The sequence below is a fragment of the Tyto alba genome, unplaced genomic scaffold (assembly GCF_018691265.1).
Source record: "Tyto alba isolate M040663 unplaced genomic scaffold, T.alba_DEE_v4.0 Super-Scaffold_11, whole genome shotgun sequence".
NCBI lineage: Eukaryota > Metazoa > Chordata > Aves > Strigiformes > Tytonidae > Tyto > Tyto alba.
In genome coordinates this window covers 7537463-7559065 of record NW_024881273.1, presented here as the reverse complement: position 1 = coordinate 7559065, position 21603 = coordinate 7537463, and the positions used below count along the sequence as shown (strand labels likewise).

Here is a 21603-nt window from a genome sequence, read left to right as displayed (position 1 = left end):
GCTGGTTAGCAATTCACAGCAGTGTTCTGCCCATCAGATAAGCAGGGTGAAATTTGCGCTTGACATACAAAGAACAAAAGTGCTTTCTTAAAATGTGGTTTGGGTCAGGAAAGTGCCCTTTTTTTTTTTTTAAGGCAGCTTTTTTCAGTATATCTGAATCCTGTGTGTATACAGCATCAGAGCTGTTTACTTTGCTGAGATTTTACTACTTGTTACTCCTGTCAGCTGGGCTGGCTCTGCAGCACTATGGGAGAGAGAGCTTGGCTCCGTGTTGACTTGCGCATCATAGGCAGAATTGTTAACTTCACCCTGATGGCTGAAATCTTTGGCAACAATGCGTGAGCCAGGAAAGAGCACAACCTGACTTTCAGATTCCAGGCTGAGTGTGTAGTCCTGCCAGCTAATGAAAATACGGACTTAGCCTTTTTATTTTCCCCCTTCCAAAAAAGCCCAACAACATTTGGAACTAGAAAAAATTGATCTGGAAACTTACTAGAAGAAAATAAACATGAAAATTCATTATGTATTTTTACAGGGTTCTTTTTCACTGTACTTTTAGTGAGCAGCAATAGACAAATAAGTAGTATGGGGAATGTATTTTCAATTCTTTCCATAGCTGTTGATGCTGCGAAAGGTTAGAGATATTGCAGTACCTGCACTGCTAAGTGACTTTCTAGGCTGTAGAAATTAGAGAGGCTTTCTCACTGCATCAGGGCCCGCCTGTGTTCCCTAAACAGGTATTGAAATACATTTGTCTTTGCTATGCGTGTGTTCAGTTAGACAGGAAAATGAATTGAGAGCTGTTGGGTACAGAGCATCACTGTACATCACATCTGAAGTGTAACGCAACCTCTGTGCACCCTGCTGCATTAGCCTTTTTGGTCTTTATGATCAGAAATCGCTACTTCAGCCCCGGGGAAGGCTCACTATGTGCAGCAGTCTCAGGTTCTGCAGAGTCCCAGCTCCCCAACAATGGGAGATTTGTTATTTGTATCATTTTGTCCTTTTTTCTCCTTTGTTGATACGCCTTGGACTCGGCACTGAAAGCAGAACCACGCGGGGACAGTGCTGGGGATTTGGCACTGCTCATTACGTTAAGTTAAAACCTGTCTACATTTGTCTTTGTTTTTTCCCTCTGTTCTAGGGTTTACCTGGCCCCATAGGGGAAGCTGGTCCAAAAGGCAGTCGGGTAAGCAGCCTTTCGTTTGTCTTTTCTCTATTTGTTTTTACCAAAAGCTTCTCAAAGAAACTTTATGCTTAATTTTGCAATCCTGAGTCTAGTTGCTTTAATTTGGTGGATTCAGGGGATTTGAATTGCACACCGCTTGTTTATTGTAGCGCTGCTAAATTTTTTAAATTAAACATGGAATGTACCAAGATCAAATTCACAAATAGTGCTGATGATACAAAGTCAACCCCTTCAGAGCTCACATTGCAGGAGAGGAAAGAATGGCATACAAATTCCTACCAAAGACCAAAGTCTGAACTTTCTGCAAGCCCCATCTCCCAGAGGCCTCTTTAATTTCAATAAGTGTGGTTCAGCGGTCTTTGACCATGCTGAATATGGGCTCTTTTGGGTATAGTCCTGGGTTTGAGAGTGATTTATATCATTATGCAGAATAGCAAGCCAGCATCTTGAAGCCATGTGCAAATACAAACATTAATATCTCTGTTCTGCCTGGTTTTGCTTGACAAATTGAATTGCTGGGGGTTCATTCTCACTGCAAAGAATTATTTTTAATTTTTTTACCAGCTAGAGCTCTTGTTAATCACATTTTGTTCTTTTCCTGCAATTATAAATTCACAATGAGGTTCAGAGCCAATAAAATCCCCCATTTCTCTAACATGTGATACTTTTTCTATATGCAGTAAATTTAACCAGCTGGCTTTCATCACTAGGAGAACTGCAAGGAATAAACAAATGCTGACCCTGTAGCTAGCTGTATTCCTGAGGAAGGGAGATGGCATGTTCAGTGTCCTGCAAGAGAGAGGAAGATCTGAGATAGTACAGCTTGCTCACCTCATTTCTACAGGTGATGAAGTTTTCCCTGGTGCATCTGTTTCACTGGCCTAACCAAGACCTTGTGTAATTACCATGTGGTAGATGGCCAGAATGTGAGACTTGAAAATTATTTCCTGCTTTGCACTTCTGAGTGCTGAGGACTGAAATATTTATAGCTACCCAAGAAAGCCATTCCTCAGTTCAACTGCAGTCCATCAGAATTGGGTACTAAAGTGAGATAGCTGCATTTTGTGGATTGAGGAAGCCAACTGTGGCCTCTTCTCCATCCCTCCATCTCTATTTTTTTTCTTCTGCAGGAAGTAGTGAGGTGTTACATGGTTTGTATTGGGGTTCAGGAAGCAAAGGCAGACAGCATCGTTTTATGTAGCCGTATTTCCTGGCTAGGTATTATCCTTAAAGGGAGCGATGGACTGGTGAAAAAATTTGGTGGGGTTGACAGTAAGAGATTTAGTGATGATGGAGAAAGCAAGATGAGAGAAAATCAGTGTTAACACTTGGCTCTTATAACAGTGAGGTGCCACTGAGGGGGCTCCCTGCTGAAATTCACTTCCTCTTGATTCTGCATGTTTGGCACAAATTAGCCCTTTGCTGAGGACCAGCGCACAAGGTAACTTTGTACTAACTGCTGAGCAAAGAGGATTAAACACAAGGCTTCAATTGTTGCAGAGGAAGGGAAATGTAGCATTTTATGCAGCATGTCTTGTCTGAGCAGGAACCCAAGGCTGTAGAGAAAGGTCGCATGCTTGAAAATGCGACGCATGATGATAAGTGTGAAAGAGGAGCGGGTTTTATGTGAAACACGTTGGCGCAAAAGAGTCTTCTTTACCCTTGGGTGTCACAGGATCCTTATGCATCCACAAGTTGGGCCTCATACACCGTCCCAAAGAGCCTGAAGTGGCACGCTCAGCCTCTCCCTGCCCAGGCAGGGCCCTGGGTGCTGGGGTTAGCAACGTGTCTGCCAAAGGTCGTGGTGGTGCAATAGAGCTTGCAGGGAAAGGCTTTAGGCAGAACCATTATGGATTTGCTCCTCTCTCAGCAACAGGGTGGTTGGCAGCCTTGCATGCCAGGAAAAAGTGGTGTTTGCATGAGAAGGGGTTGCAATGTGCAACCACCATGTGACATAAGACAAGCAGAAAATGCTTGGTACAGCAGGACATTTTCACAACACAGTTGGGAATGAGTGTGAAAGGCAGGGAGAGAGCCCTCAGAGAGATGAAAGGAGGTGTAGGCATGAGGATTACTTTTGCTATCACTCTTGCTAACCTTGAACCAAGCTCCGTTTCCCTCAGGTACGCTTAGAGCCAGCCCAGGTAAGGTTTCTCCTTGCTGGCCTCTTCCTGCCTGGAGTCCTCATGATCCCTGGTGTGAGGGTATGTGCCCTTGGACTACATCGTGGAAGCCAGCACCATGCAGTCCATGGGCATATACACTTGCCTCAAGGTTTATTTCATCACGGCTGCCATTGACCAACGCTGGAGGATGCTCTGATGTTCAGGAAAGACAGACTGACTGGATGCTAATGGAGAAATGTATTTGACTACTTGTTTCCTCTTTTCTTCAGGGATATATTGGTCTCCCAGGATTGTTTGGGCTACCAGGGGCTGATGGAGAACGAGTGAGTATTTTATGAAGAAAACCTTGGTGTGTTGCTTGAATTACGGTTCTTCAGAGCCTGTTATAACCTTCTTTATCCCTTTTTCCTGAGAAGAGTCAAGCATGCCTAATGTTTAACCATGTCTTCTTTAGCCTGTTTCTACCTTTGCATGAAGACCTGTGTCCCTGTATGTTGTGGACATTCAGCTCAGGAAAACCTAGGCTTCAGACAGGGTCATCAGACCTCACTGTTGAATAGAGAGTTTTTCTATATCTTCCTTCACTTAAAAACCTGCCTTCCTCCTCCCCTTTACTAGTTCATCTTAGTGGCATGGGACAAGGGAGAGGATGTATGTGGAAATTCCCTGCTCCCACAGGAGTGACATCCCAGCCACAGTGTCCAGCATTTTGGGTGTCCAACTGGAGGTGTCTGGAAAGAGCCTGACTCTTGGAAGGGACAGTGCCTGGGGCTTTCTGGCAATGGCTTTCCTTCCAGTCACGTTAAGTTGGGCAGTCAAGAGTGGGGCCTGCAGATGGGCAGCTGTGGCTGCTGTTCCCATGTGTCCTCCCTTACCCCATCCTTTCCATCATGCTTTCTCCAAACCCACGTTCAGAGCTTTGCAGGACCTCCCTTTTTTGTTCTTCTACCCCATATCCTCCCACCTGCCTGACCTCTACCCATCCAAGGACCCCCTCTTCCCACTTCAAGATCTCCTAAGGAAGGTCACTGTAAGATGAAGACTGTTTTATTCCAGCTTTTTCTCCCTCAAATGCAAGCTCTAGAAACCAGAGAGGCCCTGGGAGCATGTGGGAGTTGAGTGTGTGTGTGTGCCTGCCTGGAAGGGGACTACCCTGCACTCTAGAGTCGCTGATTTAATGCTTGTATAACTAAATAAGAAACATAAACAGAAGTTCTCCAGTGAGTGCCTTGGCGGTGGCCTTCATTCGGTTCCAGACCAGTAGCTTAATGACTGCTCCTGCTAAGCACAGCTTCAGCCTGTTGCCCTGGGTGTGGATGCTGCCTGCGTGTGTCCTCAGGGAGGGCCGTAGTTAGTGGGTGAAGGTTAATTGTCTTCTGCTCTCGCAGCTGACTGCAAGTAGCTGACATTTTGATTCCTGAACAATGCCGCAGTCATTAGCCTGTTTTGCATTCCCCTTTCTCTTCTAGTGTTGTTTTGTATTGTTGGTTGGCTGTTTGCTTTCTCAACCAGACCTATTATTTTTTTTCTCTGTGTGTTTTCCTTGCAGGGGATCCCTGGAGTTCCTGGGAAGAGGGGCAAGATGGGTAGGCCGGTAAAGTTTTTCCTCGTCTATTATGCAGACCTTGTTGAATGAAACTGGAAACAAAACATCTGGCTTTTGGCTGGGTCCCATCATATCTTCTGATGGGAACTAAATGGGGAGATAAAACAAACCTTTCCATGTCTCTTTTCTCAATCAGGAAGAAAACTGAAGATACAGATGGTGTTCTCTTCCTCTCTTCTGTGCTCTGCCCACTTCACAGGCATTTTTGTTCTTTTTTGCACTGTGCCCATGCTCCCTTAGACCTTATACACTTCCCAGATTCTCTTCTGCAATGTCTTCCCCTGGGTCCTCCCTCTGGCCACCTTCTTCCCTGAATGCACTTTTGAATTCCCCACCATGATTGCAGCATCCCAGATGTCTGTGCTCACTGTTACATCTGCCACTGTCCTCCCACCAGTCCCATCATGTTTGCCTCTTTTTGCTGTGATTCTCTCCAACCCTTGTACCATCCTGGTTTATATAATGTAACCACACTTTTGTATAGAAACCTTTTTGTCCTTGGTGGTGGTACAGAGTTAAAGCAGTAACAGATCGGATGAAGACATGTTTGAGGAGCAAGGAGACAAGGTAGATATGAGAGCTTGACCAGGAGGAAGAGGTGTTTGCAGGTAGGGCTGAACACAAGGTGGAAACTCTGAGAGCTGCATAGAAAAGGAAGGGGAGTTGTGCTGACTGTAACAAAAAGTAAAATAAGAGCAGGTAAAGAGAGTACTGAAATGGGTAGAGGAAACAGGGGAAGGACAGCAAGGACAGCCTTGCCCACATCAGCATTCTTCCAAGCAATTCTGCATGCTTCCTTTAGCAAAATTTTTAAAGTTCTTTGCTGCAGGAGTCATCTGATAGATCAGGCACATTTGTGCTCTGGTGTGTCTCCTTGTTTTTGCACCTTGTTCTTCATGGTATCCTGAGTTTCTGTTGATCTCCTGACATCCCTGCACTCACAGGCTCCTTGTAAAATGTCCACTCACCCACACATGGAAAGATCCAGTGCTTTCCCCTTGTCCCCCTTGCATGCAAATACGTGCTTTCCAGGAGTCCCACGCCATGCAAACTTCCCGGCAGTGCCACACTCATCCTGGCTGGCTGTTCTTCTCTCCCTGGGGTGGGGGGGAGGTCAAGCAGATTTTTGGAGAAGTAGCAGAAATGTGTACCAAATCTTATAGTTTTGTAAGCCACCGGTTGCACCAGAAACCTCTGTGATTAATAATTGCAGAGAGTCAGTCGATGTAACGATGACTCATTGACCAGAGTAAAACAAACAAAGCAACTGTCGTTAGGTACAGGGGTTTTGCTCTCTGCCTTGTTTCTGCACAGAGCACGCTGGCGGCTCAGAGCGTTCCAGCTGTTGTTTGGCTAGCATTTGTAATCTTCCAGGCAAGAGTTTTTGTCTGGCGGTCACTGTTACAAACAAGGGGCTCCCCTGAGATCAGTGGGGAATCTCTCAACTGCGGAGGCATTTAGGCTGGGATCTAGAGAAGGGATTAAATGGCTGAGCATGACCACCTTTGTTCTACTCGGCTCTTTCAGAGAGTTTTGGCTCCATCCCTGTTTCATGATATCAGGTTTAATAAGAAATCTTGAATGGACCGATGCTGAGGATTTGTACTTCCGAGCGTGAACAAAAAGATTAAGTGACATCCAGAGTTATTCAGGAAGTCACTGGGAGAATGGAAAGTAGGAACCAGCTGACCTGGTTCCCTTCCCAACACTTATCTCCTGGCCTGTGCTCTCTCCCAGCTGGTTTGCAGTGTTAGTGAGCCTGCTGTGATTTTTCTGGTCTCTCGCATCCCCGCACTGCTGGGTTTGCTGGCGCAGCTACTGTTCTTGTTCTGTTTCAGTGTTGTCATTGCAATGGAGAGATCTTGGAAGCCCTTATTAGCTACCATCCCAAGCTCGTAAATGCTCTGGAGAGTAGGAAAGGCGTTGGTATCAAATATATTTCTCCACCTAGTCTTGCTTGAGATGGGAGAAGGCAACAGATTAAATGCTCAGCAGAGGAGGAGCAGGGGGCTGGGGGAGTTTGCATGTGACACCGTGGGCCTCCGAGAATGATGTAAGAGGGAATGATTAAAATAGAAAAACTGGACATGAGTCAGATCTTGAAACACTTCCAGGGAAGTTAAGTTTTGCAGAGCTGTGAGGGACATGGTGAATCTTTCGTGGAAACAGCTGACTCCCCCTCCCACTTCGGCTCTCCCTGCCGTGCTTCAGCAACGTAGGAGGCGAGGGCATGTTCGACGTAGGGGCCCTGGCGAACTCTTGAGCAAGGAGGGGGTTGGGGTGGGCTAGGGGGAGAATTACGGTTAAAGTATAATGCACTGGGGAGACTGAAATAACGTGAGTCTGTACGTCTCTGCATCTGCTGCTGGTTTGAGAGGTAGGCTGGAGGCCTGGAGCTGAAGGGGCCAGTTGCTTAAACTTTCAGTCTTGCCAATGCAGTGGCTGAAAAGAATGGCTTTTTATGGTGTTTTTGTGGATTTTTATGATGTTCAGTTGAGCAGCTGGCAAAAAAAAAAAAAAAAAATAATAGAGGATTTGAAAAAGGCCCCATTGCTGTGAGGACAGCAGGGCTGTGCTCCACATTGTGCTGGGGGAGGGAATGAGAGAAGCTGCTGTTACCCTCTATCGTGGCATGCACAAGCAATGTATCAGTCCTAGTTCATCTTTAAAAAGGAGATGTGCTGTCACTGAAGGAGGTAACCCACAGGAAGAGGAGATATAGCTAGTCATCATTCAAGAAGCACAAAGCTGAAAGTGATATGATTTTCTTATGCTGTGAGAGATGGGTAGCTACAATCAGAAGTGTCTGCACTGCAGATTATATTAAACTTCAAATAGAGTATAATATTTTCAGAATTTCTCAAGCCTTATTAGAGAAAGAGACTTAAGAGCAAACTTTCAGGAAGTATATCCAAAGAGCTTTGAGCTCTTTTTTTGTTCATCTTCATTTTTGATGTGTGCTTGTATCTCTTTTTTCGTGTAGAGTATCTATGCTGCACCAGCTGCGCTATTTTATGCCTGTTCTTTGCTTACACTGCATTTTATTAGTAGTATTATTTTAAAAGAGATAGAAAAGAAGGAGCAAAGTTTAGTTCCAAGACATACTTAGTGATTCTTGGGTTTGTCTGAGATCTATCCACAATTTAGCCAAACACAGCTGAGGTTTCCTTATACTTTTCTTGAGAACCTGTTGGTGCTGCTGGTCCCATGCCTGGAGCTCAGTTGAACACTCAGAGCCTCATCGTGTCAGGTACCATGCAAACACCTCATGAAAGAACAGCCCAAAGGGTCCATCAGTTGGGATTACAAAACAGCACAGGATCAGACCATCCCCAGGGCTGGGAGGTTCAGGTTAACAGTAGCATGAGCAAGCCGTTAATACCCCAAGCGGGCATTTTGGCTTCCCTGCCTCTCTAGCTGTGCTCATCATTCCTGTTCTTTCTTTTGTCCTCCTGTAGATCATGTTTGCAAGCAATACGTGGGTGCCGTGACGGGGGTCCCTGCCCGCCTGCTAACCTCAGGCAAGGGCGGCAAACACCTCCTGACAGCACAGGCTCTGCTGTCGGGCTTTGCGCAGCCTTTGGCGAGTGCCAACGTGTTGCTGAAGTGCTGCTCCAAGGAGATCGCTTGGCAGGTGGAGTAAAGTGTGTGCGTAGCAGGCACAGTTTGCCCTCGGGATGCGTGGCCAGGAGGGCTGACACTTCGACCTCTGAGAGTGGCTGGAGTCTGCCAAGGCAAGATCAGGAGATGCTGCATTGCTCGGTGATTGCACAGGAGAAGGAAGAGGATATGGGACCTGGTTTCTCCCCGTGGAGTGCCACTTCAGATAAGCTGTTTGGCTGTTCTTGGCTGTGTGCAGAATGGGGATAACACACTCAGCTCTCCTCTGAGATCAGTAGCTGAAACTTAGCATGCAAATGCCAAGGATTACTACTCAGATGTCAAGGAAGAGATGCTATAAAGTGGCACGGAGATTTTAAGTATCAGAGATCAGTACATAGGTGAATCCCAAAGTCTCCCTTCCCTCTGCCTGTCAGCCACAGCGTGGAGGTTGTAAGAGCCAGCAGTGATCTGGCAGCCACTCTAACGTAGCCTCAGTATTTGTTGTGAGCATCAACGCGGTGGCAAGCTGCCGAATCTGGCATCCGTTTTCCATGAGCTGACCACAGGCAGGGTCCCCCTTGCCAGCTCTCAGCTTGTAATGCAGCGGCGCCTTCTTGCCAGGCTGTTTTTCATGTCTGCTGTCTTCTTCCATGTTGACTTATAAAGTTAATGTCTTAACTCCTGCCTCCAGTGAACACTATGTCTAAATATATTCTTTTTTCTTCATCTGATAAGTTGTTAGAAGTGCATTTGATACCCCTGCACTCCCCACCAATACGGGTAGGCTGTTGCATCATATGAAAAGGCATTGCCTTGTGGGAGACACTAGATAGCAAAAAGCAGGGCTGCCTTTGGGTTAGGAAGGTTTCGTTTTACAGCTCCCCCCAACCTTTTGATATATGGCTAAGATAACTTAGTGGTGAACGTAAGTGCATGGGGCTTTGCCAAGTTACACAGTCTCAGCTGTTGTCCATGCAAACAATGGAGGAACATGTTTTGCCATGTGTCTGGAAAGGCTGGCATAACCGCAAATTACTAAGAAAATAAATTTTGCTCCTCTCTGTAGGGACTAAGATGATAAAAAGTTCCTCTCTACTTGCTCCAGTCTTTTCTCTGCTTTTGATGCAGCTGAGGTCCTTCCTTGCATTTAGAGTGAACCAAGCGAAAGTCAAGTTGAGATTTGGGAAACTGGTAACAGCATTTCTAAGTATCTCTTCTTTAAAAAATAATTGCCAAACTCCAGTTGCCTTGAGCGGGCTCCCTGGGGGTATAAAGAGGCAGCCCATATGGCTTTTCTTATAAGAAACGTGACACAGGCATACACCCTAAGAGCTCTCACCTACAGCGCTGAGTATCATGGCTCACATGGACTGCTAAGGGTCCAGCCATGTCTCTCTTGTCACTGAGACCTTGTAACCTACAAAAAAAAAAAAGGGAGAACGGAGCTGTACTCCTCTTTAAACACTGAGAAACATATTAAAGAAATACTGTAATTAAAATTGAAAAATTTCTAAAGTAGGGATAAACTGTGGTTTCCCACTTAGCTAGGTGGTAGTTCAGTGTGTTGGACCACAAGCCATTTCCTAAGATTTGAAAGAAATGGGAATGATTTTTTAACTGATCCTAAACAACATTATCCATATATATACTCAGAAAATAAATGTTTACTCTTCCACATACCTTCACTGCTCAGGCTCAATTCACCCGAGCACTTGGTGAACTCATCCTCCAACCCATAAAGCATTCCTTCCCAGCTGGTGTCTCAGTTCAGGTTCAGCAGTAGTCCCTGTGCGTATAGAGATATACTTTCAGATGTGGCCAGCTAAAATTAATGGAGAAATTAATTTCAGGCTGAGGACCTATTTGTACAGGTAAATCTAGAAGATGAGCTGCAGGAAGAAGTACAAATGACCTCGAAGCTGATAGACAGGACTTGGGTAGATCGCTCTGTCTTGTGCCAATACCCCAGCATAGCACCAAAATGTTTGGTGCCTTCCTCTGGAAATGATTGATTAAAAAAAATATATATTCTTTTAATAATTACATTTGTATGAAAAGGCAAATGGAGATTCTGAAAATTAGCAGTCAACAAAACTCCTGTTACTGAGAGACTTCTAGACTGTGAATTGGATTTTTCCTGTTAGCCATCTAAGTCAATTCTTTCCTATAATTTTTCTTTATTAACTTAAATTTCTAAAATAGGTTTGGTTTGAGAAATTAGTGACTTTTTTTAATGCTTAAATTGGACACTGAAACTGGGCAGCTGGTCTCTCCTTCCCTCTGGGCCTGGTTCACCACTCTGAAATGCAAGCATTAGCCCGGAGCAAATGTCACCATCTCTTTTTGGCCCAAATTGTGTTCCGCATGTCTGGAGTTTCCCAAATCTCTGTGGTGAAGTGCTTGCATTGTTACTTATCACTCTGATATTAGCACGTGTTCCTATGTTCATGATTACATCATTCAAATAACCTGGCAAGGTGACAACATTAGCATGTATTTAATATTTTAAACAATGGGCAAAGCAAAGTACTGAAAACACAGAGAAAAGGGTTTGAAAGGTGCCAAGGCCCATAACTTCTACTGAAAGAAAAGAAGCAAACCCAAAGATGGTTTGTTTCCAAGAATGTCCCTAAGTGACTTGTCCATCGTCATTCAAAAAGCTCGTGAAGAATTGAACCAAAGCATCTTTCTTCCTTCAGGGAAATGTTCATTCATAAATCAGATCAAAGCCCAACGATGATTTTCATTAGAAATTATAAGGAAAAATAATGCAACTATCACTTTTGAGTCTGAAAACATTTTGACCACCAAAGATGCTTGACTTTCTTAAATAGGATGCTGCTTGATTTGGAAATCTCAGCCATAAATAATGAGGAGCAGTGGCAGATTTGGTGTTCTTCAGAATTAGGTAATTGGATCTGTGTAATCTGCACTTTGTGAGAGCCCCACAGACAGGGAAGAAATCATATGCAACCGTAAAATGAGCAAAGCATATGGGAAAGAGTGTGGAGGGGCTGTCAGTTAGCTTCAATGATGTTTGCCTGAAGGGGCTTCAAGGGACTTTTGCTCGTTCTTGGGTGGAACAGGCTGCCCTGGAGGGCTGTGCTGGAGGGATAGTTACATTTAAAAATGCCATGAAATCTTTATCCAAAAAGGATTTGACACAGAGCTGTGAAGTCTCTCAGGGAGACAGCGCTAACCTCACTTCCAGGTGACAAAGGAGCAGAGCTGCAGCAGGACCATCAGTCCCGTCCCCAGCCGAGGGTGGCGTCTCCCTTCTTCACAGAGCTGAAAGCTGTCACAGTCCCGGGTCTAGGCTGAGCAGAAGGCAAAGGCTCCCCCATGGCTGCCTGAATTATAGCTAGTGAGCAGGCACGCCGGGAGCACAGGGTTTGCCAGGCTCCCTTGAGGGGGACGCTCGCCGCTCTCGGGGTCTGAGCCAGCCCGCTCGCCCTCGCGCCCACCTGGGGAGGGCTCACGTCTGCGCTCTCCACCAGGAATGCTCTCACAGGATCAGCTGCCAACATAAGCTACACTTGTTTATTTTATTCTCTTTTTTTTTTTTTTTTCTTTCCAGTGAATGCCTTCTCTCACCCTCAGCCCTGCTTCCCCACCACCACCTTTTTCTTTTTTTTTTTTTTTTTGTTGAAATTGTTTGACTTGCAAGCTCCATCCCTGGGGAGGCTCTTGGGCAGTGATTCACCTGGCTGGAGCCAACTGGCAAATAGAGTCTTTCACAGACAAGACAGGAGGGCTGGTTGGTTTGAGCAGTTTCACCTTCAGCCAACAGGAAAATAAAATCCTATTTTTGGAGAAGGATTCTGTTGGCCTGAAGACCTGCCAGGATTCCTTGGAGCAGCAGCTGCCAGACTGCCTCCCTTACTCCATCAGGGAAAGTGTTTTAAACTGAATCAGATGTTGTATACATACAACACACCCACCCACACGAGCACACCTGAAAAGGCCTTGGGGAAGCAAAGGACATGGTGCATCTCACTGGTCTCTGCTTCCCTGAGGACAGCTGCTTCCAGGGACAGGAGACAAGAAATGGTGGCATCTGCTCAGGCCAGGAGCAGCCCTTTGGCTGACAACAGCAAGAAAGGGCAGGCTGCTCTGTTTGTTTTAAGCAGAGGAAGAAAGAAAGGGGAGGTGGAGGGGGATGTAATCCCCTGATGCAGGAGGAGCTGGTTCCAGTGTCTGTCCAGGTCTGGTTGTTCTCAGCAGGAGTCTCCTGGCATATGAAAGGATGCCCTTTGCAGGGAGTGTGGATGAAAAGGAATTCAGGCACTATTGTAGGATCTCAAAGATAGAGATTTAGTTACTGATTCAGCTTCAGACTTCTCAGTGTTCTCTGGGATACATCAGTCTGCCTCTCTCTGTCTTAGTTCCCTCTCTAATAGTGATTCCTCAGCTTCACCGGGTGCGTTGCAACCACTGTAAAGCTCTGCTCGGGCTGTGGACAGGAGAGCACAGAAGCATCTGGATCTTGCTTAGTGCAAAGCATCTACTTGTACACTTTTTCTCCAACTCCTCGTCACGCTTCATCTTGCTTCGTTCACTGAACTTCAGACAATGTGAAATCCATTCAGCTGGATTTTTTTTCCACATCTCCTCTCTGTATTTCCCAGCTGTGAGATAGAGCCAAAAGTTTTGTCATACCTGACTTCAGCCACTGCAGAGGAGCACCCCACTGGCTCTTGGCCAACAGAACTTGTTAGTCAAGCATTTTCCTCCTAGCCCTACTGCCATTTGCCATCCCTTCCCAGTCCTGGTCCTTCTCTTCATGTCCCCTCCCACCCACAGAGCATGGCTCGGTATTTTTCACCACTGTGTTTTCCTTTGCTGTCCCAATTCTTGAACAGAATTTCCAGGGACCGGCCTTTCTGGAAAAACAGCTGTACCCTGAAAAATGGTGGATTTTCTGTACCAAAAAAACCTCTGCACTCACTTTGGGAAGGTCAGGAGATGCTGAATGTGCTGGGCTCTTTAATCTCTTTCACAAGTCTCCTGTAATGGGCTGCCAGTTGCGACCTGCCTGTCCGCCAGCACCATAAAATGAGCTTCCTGCCCCATGTGTTCTCCCTCCGTTTGGGCTCCTCAGGCTGCTGGAGCAGTGCACAGGAGAGGAGAGGTAGTGCTGCTTACAGAAATGAAAGAAATGGGATAACAATGTCCGCTTGTAATTCCTAGGCTGTTTGTTTCAGTTGAATAGTGCTAGTTTTGTTCCTGTGGAACATCTCTGTCCTTTAGGCTCAGGTAGGGGAGGGGAGAGGCACTGAAAAAATAGCTTTTACAGACATGTGAGATCCAATAAATTAGGACATTGTGGTCACTGGAACTGTTATTGTGGTTTAAACTGCTACTGCTTACCCCATGGAAAGAAATTTCTTTTTTCATTAGGGGCTTAGAAGATTGATTGTTTCCTGCTGTGCACAGAACTGTCTTGGGATAACTTTCACAACCTGGTTTGGGTCTTTGGAGACTGTATGGATGCTGAAATATCTTCCTTCATGCCACAGCCACCAGCCTTGGTCTCATTTAATGTGCAAAAGACTGTTAATACTTGTGTTGCCAAGCTCAAATATTGGGCTAGAATGCCTGGGTTTAGTTGAATTGAAGCTGCTCTTTCCATTTGTCTCCTCGTCTGGGTTTGTTTTAAAGCTTGGGCCAAAAAGTACCAGGGGACCACCCACCACCCCAGAGATCGGTGAGCCCAGGCTGGGAGGGGGGCTCGTGCCAGCAGAGCAGATGGAGTGTTAAGGACAATCAGGTGTTGGCAAGGACAGGGCTTTGCTGCTGAGTGTTGTCTTGGGCCTGGCTGTTGTAGTAATGATACCAGCCCACACCGTTACGGGTTTTCTTCTGTTTCCTCCCACTTTGACCTGTTTCCATCCCATCTTGAGGATGGGCAGAAATCCTAGCTCTGCGGGGAGAGTCGCAGTGTACTGTGAACAGGTTTTATTGACAAATCTCTTGCTTACTGAGTAGCATCGGCCAAGTGACCTCAGGTACTCAGCTCTCTGCCTTCAAAACACAGGAATAATCTGCCTTTTTAAAAACTTGGAGATCTACTGTTGGAAAGCTTGTGTAAATGCTAGATTTTTATTAACTCTGTTACCAAGTGTCTCAAATCTCCTGTGTCTTTATCTTTAACCAGCGAGGTTAGTACAAGAAACTGAGGCATGAAAGAGATTAGTGGGAAACATATGAATTTAAATAGTTCCTTATCTGGGCACTTTTATTCTGGCAGAGGAGTACATTGTTTATGTCATGATGGAAAAGATTTAAACTAAATTTAGAAAATGCTTTTAGTCTGGAGCAAGCATTCCTCTAGATGGTATTATGCTGCTGTAGCAACATTGATTTAATTGTACTATTCAAAGTAGTAAAACCTTCCCGCATTGGTAAGACCTCAGCTTGACAGAAGACACCTCATCAGTCCCAGGGCCAGCCTGCTCAGTGGCATCCCTGGGTCACTCTGTGCCCACCTCTGCCCTTTGAGAAAGGAAAGATGCAGCTGAGCGAGTGCTGAAGGCTGTGACTGAAATGTTCAGCAGCGTAAGTACAGTATCAGTCTATGCACACTCATATTTTCCTTGGCAAGTTGTATGACTGTAAACAGCAAAATATTCCAAGGCAGTTTGTTTGGGTTTTTTTTGTCTTGCCTGTGCAATGAGTTTTCTCTACACATCTCTGTTCTGCTCTTATTGATTCATCATGTAGCAGAGCTATTTTTCCCCTTTTTCTCATTAAAGAAAATTGAGCCCCCCACCTTCTTGTTATATTTGACGTCTTTGTCTCTAGATGGCAGAAGGCTGTTTCCAGTGGTTGCTTACCACAGCTTTTTGGCATGTGCACAGGCTTGAGGGATGTATTGCCCATCTGGAAAAAGGCAGACAACTTTCCTGTTCACAGAGATGCCCATAAAATAGGAGTATTGAATTCAAACAAGCAAGTGATGTCTAGTGTCCGTTCAGGAGTGTGTACTGAACGCTGTAGGGAATTGGTACAGAAGAGGTAAAATGCTGACTCTGAAGTCAGTGGCAAAATTTTGGTTGTCTTAAACAGGTCTCTCATCTCTCACCTTAGATTTGACCAAACATCTTTTTACCTAGCTGTGTTGACCAGAAGTTGTAAACCCTCAAAAGTGAAGGGAGGTCTTGGATGACATCTCTGACTGCAGAGCTTCCCAGTATAGTTTTCCTGTTCTGTCTGCTGTGATCATTTACATTTTCAGTGTTCCTGATGGGTTTCTAGGTAGCATGTTGCTGTTGGCTGTCGTATTTTGCCTCTCTCAGGTTTGCTTTTTCGAAGTAACCAGTGGTAGTATACAGAGGAGCAGGCAGGAAGAGAGAGCATCCTTCTGGCTCAGCAAGGACAATCCTCTCTCTGTCTCTTAAGCTCTCAGCTAGCCCAGAACATGTCCATGTTGTCCTTTGTATCTCACACTGGTGGAGCCATGGAAGGCTGCAAAGCAGTTTTACTGTGATTCCTAGTTTGAGTCAGAAGTAACGTACCCACTAGCATTTTCAGCTTGCTGGTGTGCCTCTGGAGCACATCTTGTGGTGTAGCCTTATCTAAGCAATACTACTTACTCTCCAAGACTTCTCTTCTGTAAACAGAAGAGGGAGCAGAGGTGACTGGAGCTTTGCTTTGCAAGTTCCTACTCTGAACTGAAGCACAAAGGTAAATGATCTGGCTAGGAAGCTTTTTACATGCAAATATATACCTTAGTTTTCCATCCTTATGCCCAAAGTCAGAATAAGATGGAGAGTAAAGCAAGATTTTAGCCCTGGATGAATAAGCCAGGTCTAGGAGTCAGAGCCTGGGGTTAGGCTCCACATATGCTCTATCCATGGGGAGCTCCTCTAGCAGACAATGATTTCCCTTTAGGGTCAGAGTCAGAGGAAGTGGATGCCGTGTAATATTCCATCTCACTCTATCTTCAGGGGCATGCAAGAAAAAGAAGTGCAGAGTCACAGCACTCTTACCTCAGTGTCACAGCCTCCCCAAAGTGCCTTCTGCTGCAGCTGAAGTTCAGAGTAGCCCTGAAGCTGCTGATGTTTGAGCTGGTCCCTGATAGCTCTTGGCAGCCTGATCTCTGCCAGTCCTTTGCTGAATGAAGTTCAAGTTCAGGAGAGAATTGAATCCAATCCATCTTAAACTCAACTGCTTCCTCCTTGAAAATGTATGTGTAGTAACTAAGAGGGTTTATGAACCACAGAGGTTGCGTACCCCTCTGCTGAGCTCTTTCTGAGGGAGGCAGAGCACAACAGGACAGGGAAGAACAAGTTGTTGTGCTATTTGTTAGTAATAGGGAACTGTGGGGGTTTAGGGAAGCACAGGGTATGTCACAGAGAGAGAATGTCACACCAACGTGTTCTGGCTATGGCTCAGTACCTCCACTCCCTCTTCTATAATTGTCTGAAGTCTTCCAAACTTGTATCAGATATAATGAGATGATGAAGTAGTCTTTTGTGGTGACTTTTTCATGTAGTAAACATGGTCTTTCACAGTTCTGGGGTGTGGACCATAATGAACTTGGAACTGTTTGTTCCCCTGGCAAGCTGAAAGGTCGTGAACACATTGGAGTGAATTCACTAGGCATCTTTGATCAGCTCCATTAAGCATCTGCATGGGCTCCAGCAGGCATTATGCTATTCAGCTATCCTATGAGAAGAGGGTGCTGTTAAAAGGATTGTGTTAGTAGACAGGATGAAATAATTCAGATTGACAATCCATTTTTGAGGAGAGTCATTGCAGTGAGCTTTATGAATTCTTCCAGAATATAAGGGATTTGGGATTGACTTTAAAGGAAATACTGACTTTTAAGGGAGTATCCTATCAGTAGGATATTTTTTTCCTGAAAGAGGATAGAAAGCACTGCATCTTTAAATACAGTTTGATTTTCCAAATGTGGGATTATCATTTCATGTGTGAACTACACAACATAATCTTCAGGGATGCATATTCCTTATTGGACATACTGGAGTACTTGGGTGAACCAAAAGGAGGATGGAAGCACTGATTTCCACCCCTTCTTTCTGCTATGCACACTCACATTGTCTTCTGCATGATGCTGCAAAAGTCTTGCTTGCCATATGAAGCGTGCCCGGGGCTGACAACTGCTCCTAAGGAAAGGAAAACGGCTGACTGGGGGCTGGACATAGCCTGCAAGACAAGGGGTGAACAAGGCAGGTGCAGCAGCCTCAGCATTGGGTGCTTTTCATAGCATGGCTATGAAAAAATCCTTCCTGTCTCCTCACTGATTCTTCCTCTCAAGGCTCCCATTAGTTAATGTGCAGCTCATGATTGAGCCTTGTAAATGGTACTTCTGGTTACCCTTCATTGGCCCCAGGAGAGAGCAGTGAATCAGAGCTTTTGGCCTTGTAGAGCTTCTCACTGAGCAGATGTGCTGGTGGAGCAAGAATGGTTTGGATGAGGACAAGCAGACTGGTTGGCCCACGCTTCTTGTGACCTGCTGTCTACCAAAGTGCTGCACTGAGTGCAGGGGGAGCAGTTTTTAAGCTGACTGCCTTCAAACCAGGATGCATCCATAACTAATGCTTGTCTTTGCCTTTCCTCAGGGTTTTCCTGGTGATTTTGGGGAGCGAGGACCTCCAGGTATCGATGGCAACCCAGTAAGTTGGTAGCTTTTTCCTTCTTTCTTTCTACTGCAGTAGTCAGCACACTGTACTGTATCATGCTAGTTAAAGCTCAAAGAAGCTTTTAAGTTTGGTGGCAGCTGCTAGTGTTTTGGTTTTGTTACTCCTGTAAAAACAGATATACATCCCTGCCCTGCTTAAGCATACTAACAATTCCCATGTTCGACTTAACATCCTGTAACTGCCAGGTCATCATGTTGCCATTTTCTTTCTGTCTCCATCTATTGCCTTTCTTGCACCCTGGTCTTGATAGATACTTTTTCATCCTGAGGATATGACTAGAAGAAAAATCAAGAGAAAAAAGGTAGGGATGTTGCTCTTGATGAGCAGACAGTGGTTGTAGCGTGTTGTCCATACCACAGGGCCTGATGCAAAGCCTGCGACAGCCGCAGGAATCACTTTGTTGTCTAGTGTGCTCTGCATGAAGCTTCATGTGAACATAGCAGGGAGACATGGGCCCATAGACAGAGGGACATACTGTCATGAGGCACCGCAGATGGCTACTTGAGTGCACGTGAACCCTCAGAGGAGGAGGCCCTGTACTCAATTGTGTAGAGGTCTGAGGTACACAAACAGGCATGTTCCTCTCCTTTCCACCACATTTCATTCTGTGACGCATGTTAGCAAGCTGGTACCACTTGGCTTGCATCTCACTAGCCTGTAAATTAAGCTTCTAAAGTATTCCAAGCTCAGTACCTTTCTTCATCTGAAGTGAATGTTAATACTGGTGTGAGAAGTGCCAGGTTTCCCACTCCGGTGCCTGGGAGCACTGAGAGACAGACACCATAGCCCAGGCTTCTGCTGCCCTGCCCCATGCCTCAGATGGCCCTGGGACTGCAGTGGGAGAAGTCTCCCGGCTCCTGAGTTCTTGACCACTCTATGGTCTTCATCTGACCCCTGCTGGCCTTCTAAGGATGGGATGTGTCTCCTGGGACTTGGGTCAGCATGGTCAGGGACGATTTAAGCAGCTGGATGCTGACAAGGTTCATTTTGCTCTGCTCTCATAGCATTTAATACCAAACAATTGGGTATGTGCTGTTTTCCACTACTCACAAAATGTGCTCTTGTGAATTGGAGAAGTTCTCAGGTGTATTAATTATTCTAAATTATTTTCTGAATTATTGTGGTGGTTCTCCATCAATTAGCATGTGAGCAGGACTGATTCATCTTTGAAATTCCTGCTTTAACACATAATCACTGGGCTGCTCTTGTCGTTTGATGGAATGACTTGTGTGAAGTAACCCACTCCACATGTGTCTTCAAGTTCCCATTCATCATATATGCAGCATAAAATTTATTTTCACAAGCGACTCTAATCACCAAGCCAAGCTCAGCTATACTCCAGCCTTTGTGGGAATTCAGCACAAGAGTCACAAATGCAGTGAACTGAAAGAATTAGATTCCCAAGGAATACTTCTGCAGGACTTTTCCCATCCTTCAGTCAACTTAAGCCATGGGTCAGGGTGGAATCAGTAGTTCCAAAGTAGATGACTTTCTAGATTGTATTGCTATTTCCAGCCAGTCCACCAGGAAGAGCAGGAATCCTAGGAGGTCAGAAGGACTTATTTTTTTCCCCAAATAACTTGTTTTGTTTTCTTTTACATTTGCAAGTTGTCTAAGCCCCATTCAGAAGATGTGCTCAATGTTAGCTGAATGCCAGTTCCCAGAGCATCGGAGAGAAGTAAATGTCCCTTCCGTTAATTCATCCAGAAGGATTGCTTTTCTTTCATCTTATCAACGGCTTTTAAATATTAATGTGCCTTGGAGATTGCAGAATGAAAACAGACTGTTTCGGCTGACTTAAAGGGAGGTTCACAGGGTCACAAGTGGAGTCACAGACGCAGAAAAATGCCAGGAAGTCTGTTTGTGGAACACACAAATATGCCGAGTTTGCTAGGTGGAGCATGCAGCTAAATTATAGGCAGGAGGGCACGCTGCCACGGGTCCTGAGCTGCCCCATCCTCTGATCCACTGAGCCCTTACACTGCTACTGCCTCTGCTGTCGCATGGGGATGTCTGAAGCTGAAAGCCTCTGATCTTCTTTCCGTCCCCTCCAGACAGAGCAAAGACTCTTCCAACCGCAGGGGCGTTTTTCCCTCCTACCAACTTGCTGAGAACTGTTGAGCCATCACATTCCAGATCCCCGTTCCCGGAGTGCTTTAGCCACTCCAATTAGTCTCTTAATCACAGGAATTAGACATGGGAAAGGACTGTTGATTCATCTCCTCGTCTCTTGTCCCAGTGCCCAGTTCATGCACTGAAAAATAGAGAATAGAGCCCAATTTCCCTCACAGGTCAGGGACTAGCCTGTTATTAGTGATAGCAGGAAACAGCACCTGTAAGTCCCCCATTTCCCAGGCCAGGGAATGGCCCAAATTAACAACTCGTCATGCCCACATCTCCTGGGGTAGTCCACAGCCCCCTGTTCCAAGAGGAAATCCTCTTGCGTTAGACACGAGGCCACGCACTTCCTCATTTACCCTTTCTTTTGAGGAATACCTACGTGACATAACTCAGAAATCTAGGCAACCCCTCTTGCAACTGGTGGGACCAAGAGCTGACCATCCACCCAGTCTGCATCCCAGCCACCCTCGGAGCCTGCAGAGCTTACTGGGAAAGCCAGGCCACCATGCAGCTCCTGTGCTCAGCATTCCTGGGGATATTCCCTCTTCTTGTTGAGCCTAGTAATGCCAGGCCCCAACTAAAAGCTTGAAGCTGACCTTATTACAGTAGCTCTGAGGACACAGAAATCCCACCCATGAGGAACAATTGCTCCACAGATGTCCCAAGTATGCAGGAAAGGAACTGGCCATAAAAAAGCAATTTTAGGCTGGTTGAGATTATGAAACGCTTTTTGTGTGTGCTTGCCCAATAGTCCTTTACTCCACTTCCCATAAAATAAACACACGTAACCCTTTACCCAAGGAGGCTGTGCACGTTTAGTCACATTGCGTCCCCTTCTCTTTAATTCTTTCACTAGGCAAATCTTTCCATAAAAGGGGAGCTTTATTACACTGAAGGGGACTCCACCAGATGTGCACCATAAACTGAGCTGGTCTGTCAGAGAAAGTAGCCAGCATGATCCAGAGCAGGGGTAGGGTTGTCTGAGCCAACGGGAAGTTTAGTATTTCCAATGCACTTGTTTTGGGAGGCCCTGTTAGAGACAGAGATGTGTAAGAGCAGGTCCTTGCCCTGACGAGCATCCCACTGTCGATGTGGCAAGGGAGTGGGTGATCCACCAAGGGAGACACACATCGCATGATTACTAAAGTGCTAAGGGACCTAGATAGGTGATTTGCTTGGGTCTGGCACAGCTTCTTTGCTGCACTTCACCTGGAAATACCATCAGGCACCTGCATGTCTTTGGAAAGCTGGCAAGGAGATTGTGGCAAAGCTGAGAATTCAAACCAGCCC

The 21603-nt window shown here is 45.7% G+C and overlaps 1 protein-coding gene across 1 annotated transcript in view; it reads left to right on the top strand.

The window, feature by feature from the left end:
• The window catches only part of COL27A1 (collagen type XXVII alpha 1 chain), a 163168-nt gene that overhangs the window by 49875 nt on the left and 91690 nt on the right, over positions 1–21603 (top strand). Inside the window, exons 11-14 of the mRNA XM_042786709.1 lie at positions 1145–1189; positions 3585–3638; positions 4865–4909; positions 18112–18165. Coding sequence (XP_042642643.1) covers positions 1145–1189; positions 3585–3638; positions 4865–4909; positions 18112–18165 — 198 coding nt within the window. The remainder of the gene's footprint in view (positions 1–1144; positions 1190–3584; positions 3639–4864; positions 4910–18111; positions 18166–21603) is intronic.